The following is a 19,666-nucleotide window of genomic DNA, read 5'->3' on the forward strand; positions in this document are numbered from 1 at the left end:
TTTACCAATAAACTTATGGGTTTTCTCATTTCTAAGACCTCGGATTTCAGCCTCACGGTTCATCCTTGTGCTAAATATATAGAGCAAATTACACTACATATTGACTTTTCTAAAATAATATCATGCATACGGTAAGACTTTTCTAAAATAATATCATTTATACGGTAAGATTTTTTTACTTTACAAATATACACAATTTATATTTTAAAAAATATTGGAGACTTTCATTTTTTTTTTTGCGGAATTGTATATAATAAAACTCTATTTTCTATTTCTTTAACTTTTCTTCGTTACGATCTTATTTCTCTTTTCCTACTCATCGCTACTCTTTTTGTTTCTCTAATTTGTTCTTTGCGTGTGTAAAAAACACAGGAAAAATGAAAGTTAAAATAAATACAACGCCCCTATTTTCTTTAATCTATACATACAATAGTCTCTATGTTCATTTTATGAAGTCTGTATCTTTGAGCATGCATATGCCATAAGGGATAAATGCCTTTTCAAATCATTCTAACTATGGTATTGAAAAATATGGTATCTTTGAAAGCATTTAGAAGGGATAAAAATTTTCATGTTTATTATATTTTTTTGAGATTAGATGACAATAAATAAGATAAATATATTTTGTACTCAGATTTATGATACAATAAATACTTAATTCTCTTGTTAATATGAGCTTTAATACTAACTTAAAAGGAATTTGTTAATGGTAGAAAAAGATATATTGAATCCTTTTGATTTGTGGTTAATTGTGTGTTTTAGAATGTTGAGTTTTAGTAATTTGATAAGAGGTAGTGATTTACCTTTCTAGTATTGGAAAATTTAGAGAAATAGATTATGCAACTGATATTTGAACATGCACCTAAAGTGTTTGATGAATTTCTTGAATAAGATTTTTTTTTTTTTTTTTTTTACCTTTTGGTGATATTTTAATAGGTAAGGTGTTGGTGTGTTTGATATTATATTTAAAAAGTATTACATATACACAAAAAAATACTACAATATGTATATAAATGTTATGTTTCATATAATTTTAAGAAGAGAAAATTTTTATTTGATTTTATTATTTTGATATACTAGAAACTTAACATGTAGTGGTGTAGATGTTATTATTTTATTTTCATTTCTACGTTTAAAAATATATAGTAAAGAAGGAAAATAAATTTATAGCACTATCAAAAAAAGAGTAAGTGAGTTATTATATAACTAGCAAAGAAAAAAAATGTCATAGAGCGCTAATTTAAGACTTACTAACTAGTTATACAATTTAATTTGATTTTTTTTATAATAGCATTACTCATGTATGGACAAACAATGAAATGGCTATTTGAGCTAGTTAATAAATTTGATTAAATGAGATTATATTTTGTATTGATGATGTTTGATAATATGTTTGTTTTAAGAAATTAATGAAACTTTTTGAATAGTAGCCAAATTTATAGGTGCATAGATACCAAATATACAAAACATAAACTAAAAATATAAATATGTATACCAAATATATACCACAACATGTGAAATATATACCATTTAACGTAAATTTTACTTGATCTAAAGATACAAAAATAGTAAGTATGTTATATAAGAAATATATTAAAATAAATTAAATGTATTACATTATATGACATAAATATTAGTATTATATCAATTACTATTAGGGAAAAAAAATCTTGGAATAGAAATATATTAAACAAATTGAAATTTTAATTAAAAAATTACCTTATATATATATATATTTATTTATTTATTTATTTTATCTCAACATATAATAAAAGAAATATAATGTATACTATTTTCTAAGAATTAACCTTTTTATTTTTATAATTTCTGTAATTTATATAAATTAAAATAGTTGCAGGTATCAAATATATAGTAAATGTATACCATATTTTGTTGAGCGTATTAAATTTGCTATTATTTTTATCTCTTTTAAAAAGGTGTAAATATTGAAAAATATTATAAATATATGCAACACATACTAAAATAAATATAATGTATATCAATTTTTGAAATGTACCTTTTACTAATATATATATATATATATATATATATATATATATATATATATACTATTTCAAATATCAAATATATACTTAAAAGTATTTCATATTTTGTGAGATGAATTCCATTTGCAATTATCTTTTTTTAATTATATTATATTGTAACAAAATATTTAATAATTTCATAGAAATATAGAATAATAAAATAATTATTATAATGATATTTTCCTAATTTTTTAATAATAGTGAGTGCTATTATATATAAACCTTAACTAAATCAATCAATTAAAAATTAGCATTATATTTTTGCTACTGAAAAAATGGGTTTTAAAAGATTAAAATATTTAATTAAACAAAATAGAAATTTTGATTAACATATATTCAATATATACCTAACATATACTTTTTAATATACATTTATAATAAAAGTTCTCTTTATGATGATTTTTCAATTTCTTTAATAAAATTGACTTATATGTAAAATAAATTATATTATTAATAAATTCAATTTGTAACTTGATATTAATGATTCTTAATATTTTTTAAAAATTACTAATTTTAGTTAACATATACCATTTGAATATAAAAGTATATCATTTTGTGTATTTTTGCAGAAAACATATACCAATTTCAATAAAACTTTTATATTTGATTTTTAAAAATCAATAGAAAAACACTTTAAACTGGTATAAAACTCCTTGAACAGTGCCGATTTATCAAATTTCACTCTATATTAATAAAATAAAATAAAAAATCTATTGAAAAAAATTCTTGTTTTGTTCATAATCAGATTTCTTTGAAAGAAATAAAAAACACCTATTTATTTTCAAATATTTTACATATAATGATCGATTTTAGTTTGGAAATTGATTGAAAAATAGCTTTGGTTTCTATACAAAACACGGATTTTTATAAATTTACTTGACCTTCCAAATGGAAAATGATTTTTGAAGGTCGTAGAGATCAAGTCTTAATATATGCCAAGTTAAACAAGTATTGACTTTTGATAAACTTTCACTGCCACTAATAAATTTAAAATTTCTCTTGCTTTTTTATCTTATAACTAAAAATATTAACTAAAATTTAATAGTTGTCAAACTGCCTCATTTATAATAACGGTGCATAGAATATCAAAGGCGAAGAAACCCGGCATGGCAAGTTAGCTATTCCTTCCATTTCATATTAACTGTTTTTTTTTTTTAAATTAAAAAAATTATAATTATCTGTCACTTTTATATATTTAATGTAATGTTAAATTTCTTTTATTTTATTCTTTTATTAAAATAGGTATAAAAAATTTCAGTATATATAAAAGGACAATTTAATCTGATTTAAATAGTTTTTTATATAATTAAATTTATTAAATATTTTTTTAATTAAGTGAACTATTAGAAAAAGAAAATTACTATGGAATGAGACCTTAGTACCAACACTTAGGATACCCAATTTGGTAGTGAGGACTTGGGCCACTAGCATATATAAAAATGATAAAATATATCATTTTTACTGCATATTTTGAATTCTTTTAAAAAATACTGTATTTAGCTTCTAAAATGTCATTTATAATTCAATATATATATTTCTTTTATCAGCCTTCTAGTGCATTCTAGAGTTCTCTAGATATGATTCTTTCAATTTTTTTAGAGAAAAATATATAAAAGTACACTGTAGTTTCATTATTTGACAACTTTCGGTATGTATTTTTTCAAATAAAAAAAGGTACTTGGTTACAAATCGTAATAAAAAAAAGTATTTCATCATTAAAAAAGTCTCAATTTGCAAGGATCCAGACATTTTTATGCCGATCGGCCATCATTATCATGTTGTTTATATTTGATAATGTGAGTTTGGAGCTTAACAACAGCTACTTCTAATATTTGACTATTAAATTACGATTTAAGAAATCATTGATATGATGATATCGATTTAACAGTCAAATAATGACGTTTTGAGTTGTTAAATTCTAAACCTATATAATCAAACACGAAAAATATGGTAATAATAATTGCTTGGAATGAAAATGGCTAAATCTTTACTAATTGAAACCTTTTAATGATGAAATACTTTTTCTTATCATGATTTGTAGTCACATGTCTCTGGTTATATATTTTCATTAGATCAATACACAAAAACATTAAAAAAGAACTATATTATTGTAAATAATGATATTTCAGAATTCAACCAGCATTTATGCTGTATTAAGTGAAGTTTTATGCCATTGGTGATAGTCACATATATGATATTCTATTCATATACAATTTGCCTTTTCGTTATAAATCTCAAATTCATGTCATTTATACGAACACTTTATGATTTCTATGTTCTGTTTACTAAATAAATATTTAAATTATTATTAATAATAATTATTATATTATATTATATTCAGAAATTTAATGTGTAAAGTATGGGCATAATTCTAACCATGTGCATAATCAGAAGGTTAAAATGCATCCATGGAGAAAAGTTTTATTTCTTCAAATTGAGAAACAAGTGGTAGTTTTATTAATTGTTTTAGTTGTGATAAAATAAAAAACTATATCAAACTCCCTCTTAAACAAAAAGAAAAAGAAAAAACATCGCTCTTATTAGTGAGCTTGGTTAGCTATTGGTTAGTTACTTCATAGCAGACCTGTTTAAATTTTGGGTGAGCGAAATTTGGGCCGAGCTTATCAGGCTTGAAGTTTTTAAGTCTGGGCTCGATCTAGTCCGACCTGGCTATACAAATTTAAATTTTTTTATTAATGTTCGTCATAAAAATATAATATATTTGTTTTATAATTTTTGAATTTGATTGGACTTATTAAGTGGATTTTAAAGAAATAATATTTTCAAGTCCAGACAAAAAATATATGCAGATTTTACGAATTTAGATTTAGACGGGCTTAATAAAAAAAGAGGTATGCCAGACAGATACCCAAGCCTTACTTCAGAATTTAAACAAGTGTCTTGAGAGATTTGGTTTGAAATCTTTAAGTCTAGCTTCAGTGTCAATTTTGGTATTTCACATGTGCTCAACATCTACGGTTTATGAAAGGAAACTTAAACAACAAAAAAATAGGCAATTATCATTGTTGCACTTCACATAGTTCCTTTTCATTGACAATGTTCATATTCAGATATATATAAGTTATGTCTTCTGTCCTGAAAGTGTTTGAATAAATAATGAAAGAGGCCTTGGAAGTGGAATTGGAATTGACCTAAAGAAATTCTACAAGAGTTATATCATTTAGGGTAAATGACTAACAAACCCTCTTTTTATCATATTTTATTATTACTTGTCCTTTTTCCTTTTTGATTTTATATTATTATATTCTTTTAATCTATGAAATAAGGCTTAAATTTAATTTTTTTATTTATTTTGAACCACTTTAATATAGTATCAAAAGATCTTTTAAAATGTATTAACAAATAATTTTTTAATTTAATAAGAACATATTACATCAAAATCTTAAAAATCAACTAAGATTTAATTTTTCAAATTGGTCTTATTTTTGAAAAAACCTAGATCAATTGTTATTTACCATTCTTAATTTTATAAAAATGAAAAAGATAATATATTAAACACAGTAGGAATCCCGAACACACCAATCGGAGTTGGACTTGCATTTAAGCAGAATACTCGCTCGTGGGTCAAATTAGCAGCATTAAAGGACGACATCGTTTTCATCCTCCCACTTTTTGCTCTTTCATTTCTTTATCGCTCTCATTTTACCAAATGCAAAGTATTTGATGAAATTACTCAACTAAAGATCCAATTTGCGGTTCACTTCCAAAGCAAAAATTCACACGTTTAACATCCAACAACTGTACCTATCAAACACAAACCTAATAGTGAAATCTATTATTGAGTAATTCAGTAATATATATATTTAAAGAATTTTTGTCACTAGATTGGAATATTCTAATTCTACCCATTAAATCAAATAACTTGTTATCTGTTTAGAAAATATTATTTTCTGCTTCATGAAATTTATAATTTATTAAAATAGTTCTTTATCATAATGTGTGAATTACCTATACAATCATCTTCATACTTGTTAATTTAAAATTATTTAACTACTCAACTCATTGAAATTGTCAAAAAATCAAATTCAAAAAATCAATTAAAAAGCTATAGTTTTCTCTCCTTAATTTCTCGACAATTTCTATCAAAATTTATTGATTTGATCAACCCGTTTTACTTATTAAAATACTTATATGTTATGACATAAATGAGACTCACTACAATTTAACAACTTGCTATATTAAGTTAAAATTTACTTGATGTCTATCTCTAATATCATATTAATTTCTAGGTGCATAATGAACCCAGGTGCACTTCGGCGCTATGATTTGCAGGAAAAGAAAAAAAAGAAGAAAAAACTTAACCTAAGCAGAGTTACAGATAGCCCTTTCCACCTGAAATTCTTGCAGAAAACTCGACATCTCATAACATCATATGCCCAACTGGAAATGTAAGAAGTGCGAGAAAAATGGAATGAACAGTGCCTGCATTTTATTTTGAGCATAATCTGAGGCTGATGGCGATTCTAATCACTCTACCCTTCACTTTTCTTGCTTTTTTCTTTCTGTTTCTGAAAGTCAATCCGTCAGATTTGCTAGAATAAAAAGACAGCAGCCAATAAGATGAAAATTATGCCAACATAATGATTACACTACTAATTGTTTGCAGAGGGACAGCTATTATAATATATGCCCTAAAACTTCAACTATACAAAGTAATGGCTATAGGTGCAAGAAATACAAGAATTGCTTGTTGCGTAGTACCCCCCAAAACTTCTAGCTTTAGCTTCAGATTCAAACTGAGACAGGGTCATTAAACTTGGTTAAGATTATGGTTCTAATCATTCTTGGAAGTTGACAAGGAACTAACTAATAAAAAAGAGTTGAAAAGAATAGATGCATAAGCATAACAGAGCAAATGTTTCAATCAGAAGCACTGTTGCTAATTCTTTAACATAGTTTAATCACCACCAATGTACTAATACAAATGGTTCAAGATTTGATCACATGGCTTTCCTTCCTGCTATAAATTCTTAAACAGCTGGTAAAGGGTTCATGTTCTTTAATTAGCACATCACTTCACCTGTTTCTTGGACCTTTATGTAATGTAGATCTCAAGCACCATAGAAATTTAATGAATAGATATATTCCAAAAAGAAAAAAAGAAAAGTAAGAAGAGGAAGCCCCAAAAGATTTTAAAGCTCATTTTTAAATTCAAAGTTCAAACCCCTAGCTCAACTGTACTGTACTGTTCTTTTATAATTGTTTGTAGTCAAACTTCATACACTTGCCTCTCACACATACCCAGATTCCTATACATTCATACCCTCCACACCTAAACAATGGAGAGAGAATATTTCCTTTCTCTTTTGGATATTAATTTTTCAAAAACCCAAGTTTTTGTTCTCATTCTCTTCAAATATTTAAAAAATGAATAATAAAGTAAAAATATAACTTTCATTATTATTTCAATAAAAACTGCTTTTTTTTTTTTTTACTTCTCCGTTATCAATTGCCAATTGGATTTTGTAGTCTTCCTGTGAGAAAAAAGATGCCTTCTTTTCATCTCTCTCGCTCACTCTGCACATCTATAGAGGTAGGCCATCCAGAGAAAAAGAAAGAAAGAGGAGGAGAAAAAAAAAGTAAATCCCAAACACCATAAAACTAAAACCAATACCTCAACACAAGCTCTTTTCTTTAGCAAATCAAGACAATCCAAGTCCAAAGCTCGAAACTTTCTTCAGTTTTAACCATAACCCACATCTCAAATCCTTAAAGAAATTTTCAGAACTGCTATGATTTGATCTATCAAACACTCTGCACCCAAATGGGTTTTCACTCAAAACACTGTTATCACCACCACCTCCTTTGTCTCTCTCTTCTTCTTCTCACCAATCTTGCTCAATCTGCCACTGATTATAACGCTTTGGTGTATAAGGGCTGTTCTAAACAGGCTTTTCAAGATCCCACTGGTGTTTACTCACAAGCTCTTTCTGCTCTTTTTGGTTCCTTAGTTTCACAATCTACTAAAACCAAGTTCTTTAAAACCACTACTGGTACTGGCCAAACTACAATAACTGGTCTTTTTCAATGTAGAGGAGACCTTAGTACTGGCGACTGTTACAAATGTGTCAGTGGATTGCCAGTTTTAACAGACAAACTTTGTGGCAAAACAATAGCTGCAAGAGTCCAGCTTTATGGATGTTACATTTTATATGAGGTTGCTGGTTTTGCTCAAATTTCAGGTATGGAAATGTTGTTCAAGACCTGTGGTGCTACAAATATAGCAGGCAGTGGGTTTGAGGAGAGAAGGGATACTGCCTTTTCTGTGCTGCAAAATGGTGTGGTTAGTGGGCATGGATTTTACACTACTAGCTATCAGTCTATGTATGTTTTGGGCCAGTGTGAAGGTGATGTGGGGGATTCAGATTGTGGCGAGTGTGTGAAAAATGCTGTGCAAAGAGCTCAAGTTGAATGTGGCAACTCTATTTCAGGCCAAATCTATCTGCATAAATGCTTTATTAGCTATAGCTATTACCCAAATGGGGTTCCCAGGAGATCATCATCATCTTCTTCCTCATCTTCTCATTCATCTTCATCAGGTAAAGGAGCAATATGGTTTTTTTTTTCTTCCCTCTAATCCTAGAATCTAGAGGTGAGAGAAAAAAAAAGTTTAGATTTTTATTCATTTGTTTATAGCTTTATTTAATTAGGCTTGTTGGGTAGTTGAACTTGAAATCTTTTCCTAATCGGTTCTTATTTAAATATTAATCTATAAGAGGTTTTATCTAACAAATTTGCGGATCTCTTTTATCTTAAGAAAGATTGGTACTTTTTGCAATTCTGCCTCTGAACAACATGGTTTAATTAGCCAAGCATAACTATGTATTATGTTATTAATGTGGAATAAATTTGGTCGATATAGGGACAGAGCAAAATACAGGAAAGACAGTGGCAATTATATTAGGAGGGGCAGCTGGCGTTGGATTCTTGGTTATCTGCTTGCTGTTTGCTAGAAATTTGATGAAGAAACATGACGGTTTGCATCTGTTTACCACATAACACTGAATCTTATCATCTCTTTTTTCTTTTTTTCCCATTGCTTAATCTCTCTTTTGTTTTGCAATGCTGATCTGGTGGGAATGTGTCCTTTTTGTGCAGATTTTTGAGAGGTGGAGATATGGATCTTAAAAGAGGCAGACATCCCATTTTTGAAGTGGATTCTTATTACATTTTAATTCCTTCCCAAAGTAAAAGATGGGCATTAAATTTTTGGTGGGGAAATATATGTAGAGATGATGACGATGATGATGATGATGATAAAATGTGGGGTCTTTTGTAAAAGTTTGGTGGGAGGGGAGAGTCTATTGGGGAAGGCTTGAATTTTGTTTCTTTTTACAAAGGTGGAAAAGGAAAATTATTAGAAGAATGAATGCTTGTCATTGGTAGAGAAGAAGGGTTGAAGTAATATGGGTTGTGGCTCTGTTTTTTCTTTTTCTTTGTTCTCTATGGCCATAGTCCATGTGGATGTTTGTCTCTTTTTCGAGTTTTTCCCGGTTCTCCAGACTGATGCTTCTCTATTTCCTCACTACTTTATGCTTTTCAGAAAGTTGTAAACATCTCTCTTTGAAAAGCAGTGACATCTCTCACTTATCTCCATAATCACACTTACCTTGGGGCTTGTATTTTTCGTTTGGACTTACTCCGATACTCAGCATAATACTCACTAGGACTAAGATCTCTTAAATGGATATGATTAAAAGCTTCTTGGTACAGGGTCTTAATTGGGTTATTGGAAAAGATGGTAGACCTAAAGATTCCCAGCATCTTGTCACTGCTTCATTTACATATTTAGATGGGATACAGTTATTCTCCATTAGAATTGCATCATTCACATTTTCCCTAGTAGTTATTCTCCATTAAAATTTAGATGGGTACTAAGTTTTTGCCATGGTGAGGCATTCTCAATCCTCTCCATTTTGAGTTGGTTAAAGATTTGGAGGTAAAATTCTCCCTGGATAATGAAAAAAGAGACCCAAATAGATTCAATTCTTACAAACGAGAATACCAATCAAACCGATCCCCCGCATAGGTAAAAGGGCTTACTCAACATTAACTAAACTATTAATAACTTTCTTAAAAAAATATTAGTCTTACCCTTTCAATAGTAGGGAAGTAACTAATTGCTTGGCCCTACTCAATCTTCTTTCTAGTGAAAGAAACCAGACAACTAGTTGCAATTATCATCGGTTGCCAGCATTGTTGCTCAAAGTGTCTCATATGAGGCAAAGAGATGGCAATGTCCTTTCTATGCAGCTTCACCCGTAAATTCTAAATTCCCTTCTAATAGCTATCTTGCTGTGATAATAATTGAGTATGACATTGAAAAATCTCAGATTCTTTTTTCTTCTTTTTGGGTACACAATCCCTAAGAGGAAAAGACATGAAAATAACGCTTCCTCTCACATGGCTTGTCTTTTTGCCTATGACTTTTTAAGATATTTGTTCTTTCAATTCTCAATTTTCAACTTAGTTCTTAATTCTAAGCTAATGTAACATAATAATTATGAGAGAAAAAAATGAATAATCTTTGTTTAGTGTTTCTAATACAAATTGGTATGCACAAATGTCAAAAGGAGTTGTCAAACTCAGGGATTAAAAGTGTCTGAACTTTTGGAACCAAGATTTTGACGGTGAATTTAATGAAAGGATCTTTGTTTTTTTTCCTTAGCAACCAATACTTTGTATCGAGATTTGATGGATCATTTTATTTATTACATTTCCCATAAAGACAGAAATTCACACAATATAAAAAAAATAAAAATTTCATTAGATACTATTTCATAAATTACCATTTATATTATGCTGTCTATAATGTATTGGACTTTCAATAAATAAATAAAAATATTCAAAATTTTTATTAAAAAAACTTTTAAATAACTCTATCTACATTATTATTATATATAAATCCATTTGTGAAAATCAGTTAATTCTATTAAATGTGTTATGAATAACATAGAAGATAAACTCTGAAGAAGTATTTCTCCTTGAAAACCTACTACTTTTAATGAGAAGAAATATTACAACCTTTTCAAACTAAATTGGTGAATATATTTATTTTGCATCTTATTAATGAAAATCAAAACATTAAAATCATATTTCTATTCTGTTGAAAAATTAAGTTTTCTTAAATTAGTTTGACATGCAAAAGTTGAATAGAATTCAGTCAAAACTGATGGAATTATAATGTAATGCCAGAGGGTTCTTATAGCTAGCCAGTTAGGGATTGGTGAATGCACTGAACTAGTTCATCACCATCTTCATCTTATTGTTGCAAGTGATGATGAGCACAGGTACAGGTAGGCATGAGAGCTTGACAGTTGTACAAGTTATCTTCAAGAGGAGAAGAATGAGTGGTCAATCTTCTTCTGTGGCTTACACTCTTAGTTACATATGAGCTGTTGCCAGATCACAGAACACTCTCCTTTTTGTTCTTTTTCAAGCTTTTTTTTTTTTTTTAAAATTTCTATCCTATTTTTATGCCTTTTGAAATGAAAATATCAATTTGAAGGATTCTACAAATGTGATGATCTTTTTCTGCTGTTAAAACCACACAATTTACATTACCCGGATCACCTAATTAACTCTCCAATCTACATTCATCTGCTCAACCCCTCTTGTGGATGCTTGCAAGAGTTAAAGATGCTAGTTAGTACTACTAGTTATTGTGCTTCACATGTAGCCTTAAATTTGCGCAATTTTATCTCCTATTCAAGTATTTTTATATCTTATTTTGACCTAACCATATATTAAATTAGAAAAGCTTAGCGAATTAACATCTTAGTCCAACGGTAGACAAATGTCATACTTCAAATTTTACCATATCAGAAAGAAAAAAAAAAAATCATAAAAGAGATAGTTAGATTCCAAGATATCAAAACTAGAACTACAAATGAACCGAGTCAAACTGAATTTTAATACGATATGCTTAATTTGTTTATTTTATGAGTCTAAATTCTAAGCTTAAAAACCGCTTGTTTATTAAATGAATCGAACCCAAACCGTCACACTCATTCAATATTGAAGAGCATAATTTAACTTAAATTCTTATTAACACATATAGGTTCAAAATAAAATCTTTTCAAATGCTAATATAAGAATATAGACTGTAGCTTTTATTTTCATATTTAATAAAATATACAATAAATAAAGAAATCTTAGTATAAAAATAAAAATTGAAGTTATAGTTCTTATAATATTTAAGTTTTAGCTAGCAGAACAGTATCGGAATACAGTTCTTTTCTGATTGCGACCAAAATGGATAATTAGTAAAAGATGATATTGAACATACTGAAAAGAAAATGATAATACTAGTTCCTACTAACTAGCTATTTTTCTTACACTAACCTTCTTATGCAGATTAAACCCAAATTTGATAATAGGAAAGAATTAAGGTGTTTTTATTATATAATCTCAATAAATGATTAAGGAATGAGAGTTCTAGTTTCACTTAGATATCAAGAACTTCTTTTTACTTCGATTTAGCAATTAATTAGTATCACCATTCACTTCTATGCATCATAATAAGCGAATTTCCATACTAAGTTTCTTCTTAGATAGGGACAACAGCATAAGAGAGATCGCAGAACCCAATCCCATTATTTTTCCCTCTCCATTTCCTTGAACCATACATTACAAATTTACAATATAATGAACCAGTTGTTGCACACAAACGCTGACCCACGTATCCTCCATGCCCAAGCAATAAAATCTCCCTACACAAATCTCTCATGCTTCAATCACTTGATCACTCTCTACTCAAGATCACCAAATTTTCTTGTTTTCTCCTACGCTAATCGTCTCTTCTCTCTGCTCCCATCTCCCAACATTGTCTCATGGACTTCCCTCATTTCAGCTCACACCCATTCTTTCCTTTCTCTTCACCACTTCCTCTCTATGCTTCGCCGACCAATTCTCCCCAATCAGCGGACTCTCGCTTCCCTCTTCAAAGCCTGCACCAATCTCTCCGCTCTTTCATTTGGCTTTAGTCTTCATTCCATGGCTTTGAAGCTCTCTCTCGATACCCAACCCTTTTCTGGGTCTGCATTGGTTAATTTTTACTCGAAATGTCGTTTGCCAGAGAATGCACGTAAGGTGTTTGATGAAATGCCCGAGAGAGATGAAGTCTGTTATGGTGCGTTGATTGTAGGTTTGGCTCAGAATTCCAGAGCTATAGACGCGTTGTCTGTGTTCAACGAGATGAAGTTTTGTAATGTTAGTTCGACTGTTTATAGTGTTTCGGGTGCTTTACGTGCAGCCGCAGCGATGGCGGCTTTGGAGCAATGCAGAGTGATTCATGGGCACGCCGTCGTTTCGGGTTTGGATAGGAATGTCATCATAGGCAGTAGTTTGATTGATGGGTATGGGAAGGCAGGAGTTATAATGGATGCTAGGATGGTTTTTGATGAGTTGTTGCCTGGTTTGAATATGGTAGCATGGAATGCCATGATGGCTGTCTACGCCCAACAAGGGGATAAGAACTCTGTGCTTGAGTTGTTTAATGCAATGCGGGGTGAAGGGCTGCTACCTGATGAGTATAGTTTTTTAGCCATATTAACAGCTTTTTGTAATGCAGGTTTATATCTCGAGAGTGAAAAATGGCTTAAGAGCATGAAAGTAGAGTATGGGGTAGAACCTGGTTTGGAGCACTATACATGTTTGGTGGGCGCAATGGGACGAGCAGGACGACTAGAGGAAGCAGAACAGATTGCAATGACAATGCCATTCGAACCGGATGCTGCAGTTTGGCGAGTGGTGTTGTCATCTTGTGCATGCCATGGTGATGCAGACAAGGCTTGGGTGATGGCTAAAAGGCTCTTGCAGTTGGATCCTCTTGATGATTCAGCTTATGCAATCGCTGTTAATGTGTTATCGGCTAAAGGAAGGTGGGATGAGGTTGCAGAACTGAGGAAGTTAATGAAAGATAGGAGGGTGAAGAAGCAAGGAGGTAAGAGTTGGATTGAAGTGAAAGGAAAAGTTAATGTGTTTCTGTCAGAAGATAGGAGGCATGAGAGAACACAGGAAATTTATTCCAAGTTAGCTGAGTTGATGGAGGATATTGAGAAATTAGGATATGTGCCGGTTTTGGATGAGATGTTGCATGAAGTAGGGGAAAAGGAGAAAAGGGAAGCACTTCGGTATCACAGTGAAAAGTTGGCTCTCGCATTTGGTGTGGTTAGTGGCGCAGCCCCACCAGGGAAGGCATTGAGGATTATTAAGAACTTAAGGATTTGTAAGGATTGCCATGAGGCTTTCAAGTATTTCAGCATAGCGGTGGAGAGGGAGATTATTGTTAGAGATGCTAACAGATACCATAGATTTTTGAATGGTAATTGTACGTGTGGAGAAATTTGGTAACTTGTTGAGAAGGAACCTTCATAGTGCTCGATAAAGCAGAATTTATTTCTCTTCAAGCCATCAGAAACCCATCAACTGTGGGGTTGCGCTATTGATACTATTTCTTTTATTTATTTGAGGAGAAACAAAAAAATTGACACAACTAACAAATGATTCTTACTGGTGATTGATTATTGAGAGTGCTAATAATTTCTGTAATTTTTTCTTTTAAGTTCATCTCTTTTGACCGAGAAAAAAGGTCTATGCTTTGACACTAAATGACAATAGAAAAAAATGATAATAGATGTATGGCTGAATTGCTGATTGCATAGAATGGATTTGTTTTGTCAATGTGGCGTTGTGAGTTGCTCTCGCTGTGGTTTGCCTTATGCTTTTAGTTTTCCACTTACTAAAGCTGGCCTTGATTACCTTTATTGCTCTTGTATACCAATTTCGAGGCTGTGTTTCCCATAACAAGTGGATTAGAAGAGTTCTGGAAGCATAAAAGGCCAAACTTCAATCAGAAGGTACCTTTATTCAAAATAATCAAAGACATCGCCAAAGGGTTTAATATTGAAGCAAACGATGCTTAAACCTAGTACCAATTCAACTCCATACTACACTGCACTTGCAACTTTTTCCTTGGAAATTGCATCCTTCTGATTAACCGGGTATGTTATATCACAGACTGTAATCCACAAGCACAGGCACTTAGTTTATCAAAATTCCAAGAATCTAATAGCCCATGCATGATTAAACAATGCAATAAACCTTGATCACGCATCTACACAAAAGCACTATACCACTGTTTAGTCTTTTCCAAGACTGATATGCATCTTGCAACCATAATGTCGAGATCCAGTAGGCAGAGTTTGAAGCCAAGCTAAGCAAGTCGAAAGCTTTCCCTAAATTTCAGGAGGATAGTAGCAACTACAGCCAATTTACTTCCCTCGTAGAAGGAGAAAAGAAAAAAGAAAAAAGCCAAGAAAACCACATCCTCCGGTAGACCATTTGAGAAGCAGAGCTTGAATAAACTTCCTCTAGTATATGAAACTATTTACCATAGCAATTAAATAGTGCACATTATTTGCTGAAAGATTTTTTTTTCTTGTATGAAATTTAAAAAAGTGCAACAATTCAATCTAATTGGACTTGCACTTGTACTCTGGCAAGTTCCATTTCTTTCAAAGTTTTCAATTTTTTTTTTAAACCGGAAGAATTGAATTCTAGCTACTATAACGTTTTCCAACAAAAAGAAAATAAATTTAACTTGCATTACTTTCCAAAAGACTATGTAAAATGAATTCCAGTAGGCCGAGTTATTCTACATATCTATGCAGTCATATTAACAAATGCCCACCAAATTTTTTGATAAAAGTATCTTTACTTGGGAGTGATTTTTCTTACTAAATCCTCAGCAACAAAAAACAGTAATCAAATTGACTAACAACCACAAATATCCAATCAATTACTGCACTAACAATCTAAAATTAATCCTCAAGTTTCACACTTAAGTACCAAAAAAGCCTCCATATTCATCACGACTGCACTAAATTATTACACAGCAAAAGATTGTGACCCGAACCGACCTGAAGAGGAGAAAAATATCTCACTTATGAACAGTAGTGGGCGGGGCACCGAGAAGGCTCTGCTGCTGCAACTCGAGCTCAGTAAACTGCTGCTCGCGGTCCATCTCGATTATCAGTGGGACTACCAGTATCAGAAAAGTAGTTCCTGCAATCCACGCCGCTTTCCCCGTGCTTTTAGCCAGCCTCTTCGCAACGTAGCCTGCATCATTCGCCGCTTGTTTCGCCGTGTTCACGATCGCCGAATCCGATACGGTTCGCGTGAACTTAGCTACGATGCCTTCATCACTGCTGCTGCCGATCCGTTTCTTCCCAATAGACGCCATTGTTAGGGTTCTTTGGAGGGTTTTTGGCTGGGAAAGAGAAATAAGAAGGGTTTTATAGATTGGACAATAATTAATCTTCCGTTTGACACGTCGCCAGTAAAAAATAAGACCCGACCCGATTAGACCAATACTGTTCGATTATATTGAAATTAATATCTTACATCTAATATACTATTTTTTTTTCTCTAAACAAATATTTAATCTTATATATAAATATTAATTTTATTTTCTATATAAACCAATTTTTCATTTGAATAAAGAATTGTAGCCTAACGGTGTTTATGAAGAAGCACTCTTAGCATTGTTTTTACTTGTTACTGTGAAATTTTTAATTAACCCTTAAAATATAAGGGGTTTATTTTGGCCAATTTTAAGTCTATTCTTAGAAGGTCAATAGTTCTCTATACTGATTCCATTATTTATAGTTACCCTTCAAAATTAATGTAGAAAAAAATAAATAACTACTATTTGCAAATCCAAGAGCATCCATAGGTTGCATGCTGCCAGATATATATATTCTCAATGCATAATATTTGGTTCGAAAATGAATATCCATTGGAAACCTTGGCAATATGCTACCTGGGTAAAATGTAAAGACTAATTAAAGTTAAGTGTCTGCCTGGATTGGCAAAGACTCTAGCTTTGGGTGGAGGTGTGAGTTTAAGACTCCCTGCCACTTTTGGTGGCATTAATTTTCCATGGAGTAAAAACTTAGCCAAAAGAATGAGATTCACAGTGGCCCACCTAAAAAGTCTTCATCCTTCTCACACTAACAACTACCATAGACTAATATCTCATGGTTAAGAATGCAAAACATATGAAGCCAAGAAAAAGTGAGTTCTTATCACAGGATTAAGAATGCATAGCATATGAAGCATAAAGATTAATCAATGAGAGTAAAATCTCTCTTTATATACTCGAAGCATGAGAATGGTAGGTTCAGAATATTTTCGACCTCCAGAGATTTAGATATGACAGCATTTGCTATCGAATCTCTACTAGAAAATCTATTACTCATCCCTAAACCTCTGCAAACCACCATAGATGTGTTACACACCCAAGGAACCGCAACAGTGAACACAAATCCAGAACCTTGTTTCTCACCACAAGAATTTCCATCTCCTGTCAAAATGTCCTTGTATGCACGGCAGACTTTGCGAACATGCTTACTCATTGGCAGAAGTTGTTGGTTAAAATATGAAACGGACGGATGTGGACTGAAGGCTTCATAATCTGCATGAAGGTTCACCACAACAGTGCCGTGCTCTGGATGCAGCCTATCCTTGAGTGCATTTAGGAATGGGGAATCTGCATCCCATAGTTTGCGCGGGAAGATGTCATCGCCATCATAAGCATCTATAAAGATCATGTCATATAAATTGCTACTGTTGAGGACAAAGTTCTCAGCATCTGACTCATAGAGGTAAAGCCTCTCATGGATGCCTCTCCACATTATTTCATCCATGATACTGGGTTTTGACAAGGCGCGCTGATCAGGTGAGGCCATAACTGAGAAAGCTGGAAAACCCATTGCTTGTACTGAAGCAGATATAACAAGGGGGTCAATTTCAACAATGTGAATCATAGCACCTGAAGAAAGCACAGAGATTTTTCACCATGTTAATGAAAAACTCACACAATAGTTCAACATAATAAACAAAATCCAAGTACATTGCTGTAACAAGGATAAAAATATATATCACAAAAATTGAATATCCAAACGAGTAAAACGTGTGGCAAGAAGCAAAATTGTGTGATCTTATAAGCACAAGGAAAAGATGATCCTCTGCTACCTTGAATTTTGGAAGCCAAAAACAAGGGTAAGCTTCCCCCTCCATGACCAATGCATAAAACCCGCATAGTTTTGTTCCCGTATACAGCACCCACAAGATCATAGTTACAAGATGCTAAGGTAGTGAACCCAGCTGATATCATACTTTTTAAATCTGCACAATGATATAAAAAATGTGTCTGCAAATTGAGTAACAAGAAACAAAGTGATGTAGTGGAAGATCCATTGCTTTACTTGGACAACTTACGTAGTCAACACCAAAAACCAAGAAAAAGACATCGCATCAAAATTTCTTGTGCTTAGTAAAACCAGTATTTATATGTAAAAGAAGACAGAAATGAGAAATAGAAATTTACATGGAACAGCTAAACAATGCGACTGCTGCATTAGGAAAATGGAATTAGGTAGTGATTGATGGTAAGCAGCCATAACTTTAGCAGTGCTCTGTCGTGTATCATCATTAAATCGAAGCGTGCGCCATTGATATCCAACTATCCTAAATACATCATGTTCTTCAACTGGATGCATCTCAGCATACCTTTGACTAAACCACTTCTCAGCTTTTGGCCAATCAACCTTACTCTGCAAAATTTACAATATCACCATTCAGTAATCACCACATAACAGTGGTAATTTTATCATGAAAGATCATATATTTTTTAAAGTTAATAACACTTTCAACATTTCAATTTAATCAAAAGAGTGATAGAGAGAGATAGAGAGTAATTCACAGGTCTCGAAGAAGGATAAGCGACGACAGAAACGACGCCATTTCCTCTATTAGAAGTAGAACGGAGAACGGTATGCCCATTAGAGGAGGAGGAGGAGGAGTCCGTACCCCACCATTCTGATGAGTAGAACCAGTCACCTTCGTCGTCGATACGCCGTCGTGCTGCCGTACAAAATTTTCGTATATTCCATCTCGAGCTTAGCTTAGTTCTGTACCACATACTCTAAATATCAAATTGACGTGTCCAATGAATCACAACTTAAAACCCTAACTATTCTTTTTTAAACGTTCAACCCTAACTATCGATTGATCAAATTAACGATCCTTAAACCCTAACTAGAATGCTTGCAGTCTACCCATCAGGGGTTTTATTCAGCGGGATTGTTCTATCTAACAGTCGTTTGTAAACACGGCATGACGTTTTGTGGGAAGACTGGATTTTAAAACAAAAATTGGCTATAAACTAAAATGAAAGAGACGACCTGTCGGGTAGAAGCAATGTCCAAGAGAAGACCTCTTTATACTGTTTCTATTTTCAATTTTCGGTTTCTGTTTACAAAATGAATAACTTTTTAGATAAAATCTAACAATATAATTACTTCCTCAAAAGAGTAATTTAATTATCTAAAAGTAGATATTAACAAAAATAAAAACATAAAATATAAAATTACAACAATTGATATTTTGCTATAAATTTCAGAAATTTTTTTAAAATGAGTTTAAAGTTATAGATAAGCTCTCTGTTAATTATTTAATTTATATCTAAAAATATAATAATCTAAATAAAAACTAACTAAATTATATTTAATCATAGTAAATTTAAATATAAAATT

General features: G+C 31.6%; 3 protein-coding genes across 3 annotated transcripts; 2 read left to right on the forward strand and 1 right to left on the reverse strand.

Annotated features, from left to right (window-relative positions):
* Nucleotides 1–7,524: 7,524 nt before the first annotated feature.
* On the forward strand, nt 7,525–9,688 carry LOC8265734 (plasmodesmata-located protein 2). Its single transcript, XM_015724851.3, has 3 exons — nt 7,525–8,605; nt 8,929–9,042; nt 9,165–9,688. Exons 1-3 carry the CDS (start codon nt 7,831–7,833, stop codon nt 9,170–9,172), a joined length of 897 nt encoding a protein of 298 aa, XP_015580337.1. The 5' UTR covers nt 7,525–7,830; the 3' UTR covers nt 9,173–9,688.
* Nucleotides 9,689–12,556: 2,868 nt separating this feature from the next.
* Nucleotides 12,557–14,750, forward strand: LOC8265733 (putative pentatricopeptide repeat-containing protein At5g52630). The gene has a single exon (XM_015724852.3). It carries the CDS (start codon nt 12,714–12,716, stop codon nt 14,418–14,420), a length of 1,707 nt encoding a protein of 568 aa, XP_015580338.2. The 5' UTR covers nt 12,557–12,713; the 3' UTR covers nt 14,421–14,750.
* Nucleotides 14,751–17,176: 2,426 nt separating this feature from the next.
* On the reverse strand, nt 17,177–19,329 carry LOC8265731. The gene is made up of 4 exons (XM_002528308.4): nt 18,835–19,329; nt 18,460–18,685; nt 18,105–18,257; nt 17,177–17,901 (listed from the first exon to the last, which is right to left on the reverse strand). The coding sequence occupies exons 1-4, from the start codon at nt 19,051–19,053 to the stop codon at nt 17,195–17,197; spliced, it is 1,305 nt and encodes a 434-aa protein (XP_002528354.1). The 5' UTR covers nt 19,054–19,329; the 3' UTR covers nt 17,177–17,194.
* Nucleotides 19,330–19,666: the final 337 nt, after the last annotated feature.

Source organism: Ricinus communis, chromosome 9, assembly GCF_019578655.1.
Source record: "Ricinus communis isolate WT05 ecotype wild-type chromosome 9, ASM1957865v1, whole genome shotgun sequence".
Lineage (NCBI taxonomy): Eukaryota > Viridiplantae > Streptophyta > Magnoliopsida > Malpighiales > Euphorbiaceae > Ricinus > Ricinus communis.

Excerpts from the sequence above, each read along its gene's own strand:
- LOC8265734 (XM_015724851.3), top strand. The coding sequence starts at position 7,831 with ATGGGTTTTCACTCAAAACACTGTTATCACCACCACCTCCTTTGTCTC. Across the intron at positions 8,606-8,928 it reads TTCTCATTCATCTTCATCAG|GGACAGAGCAAAATACAGGA; the intron begins GTAAAGGAGCAA and ends TGGTCGATATAG.
- LOC8265733 (XM_015724852.3), top strand. The coding sequence starts at position 12,714 with ATGAACCAGTTGTTGCACACAAACGCTGACCCACGTATCCTCCATGCC.
- LOC8265731 (XM_002528308.4), bottom strand. The coding sequence starts at position 19,053 with ATGTGGTACAGAACTAAGCTAAGCTCGAGATGGAATATACGAAAATTT. Across the intron at positions 18,258-18,459 it reads GCATTGTTTAGCTGTTCCAT|ATTTAAAAAGTATGATATCA; the intron begins GTAAATTTCTAT and ends ATCATTGTGCAG. Across the intron at positions 17,902-18,104 it reads TTTGGCTTCCAAAATTCAAG|GTGCTATGATTCACATTGTT; the intron begins GTAGCAGAGGAT and ends TGCTTTCTTCAG.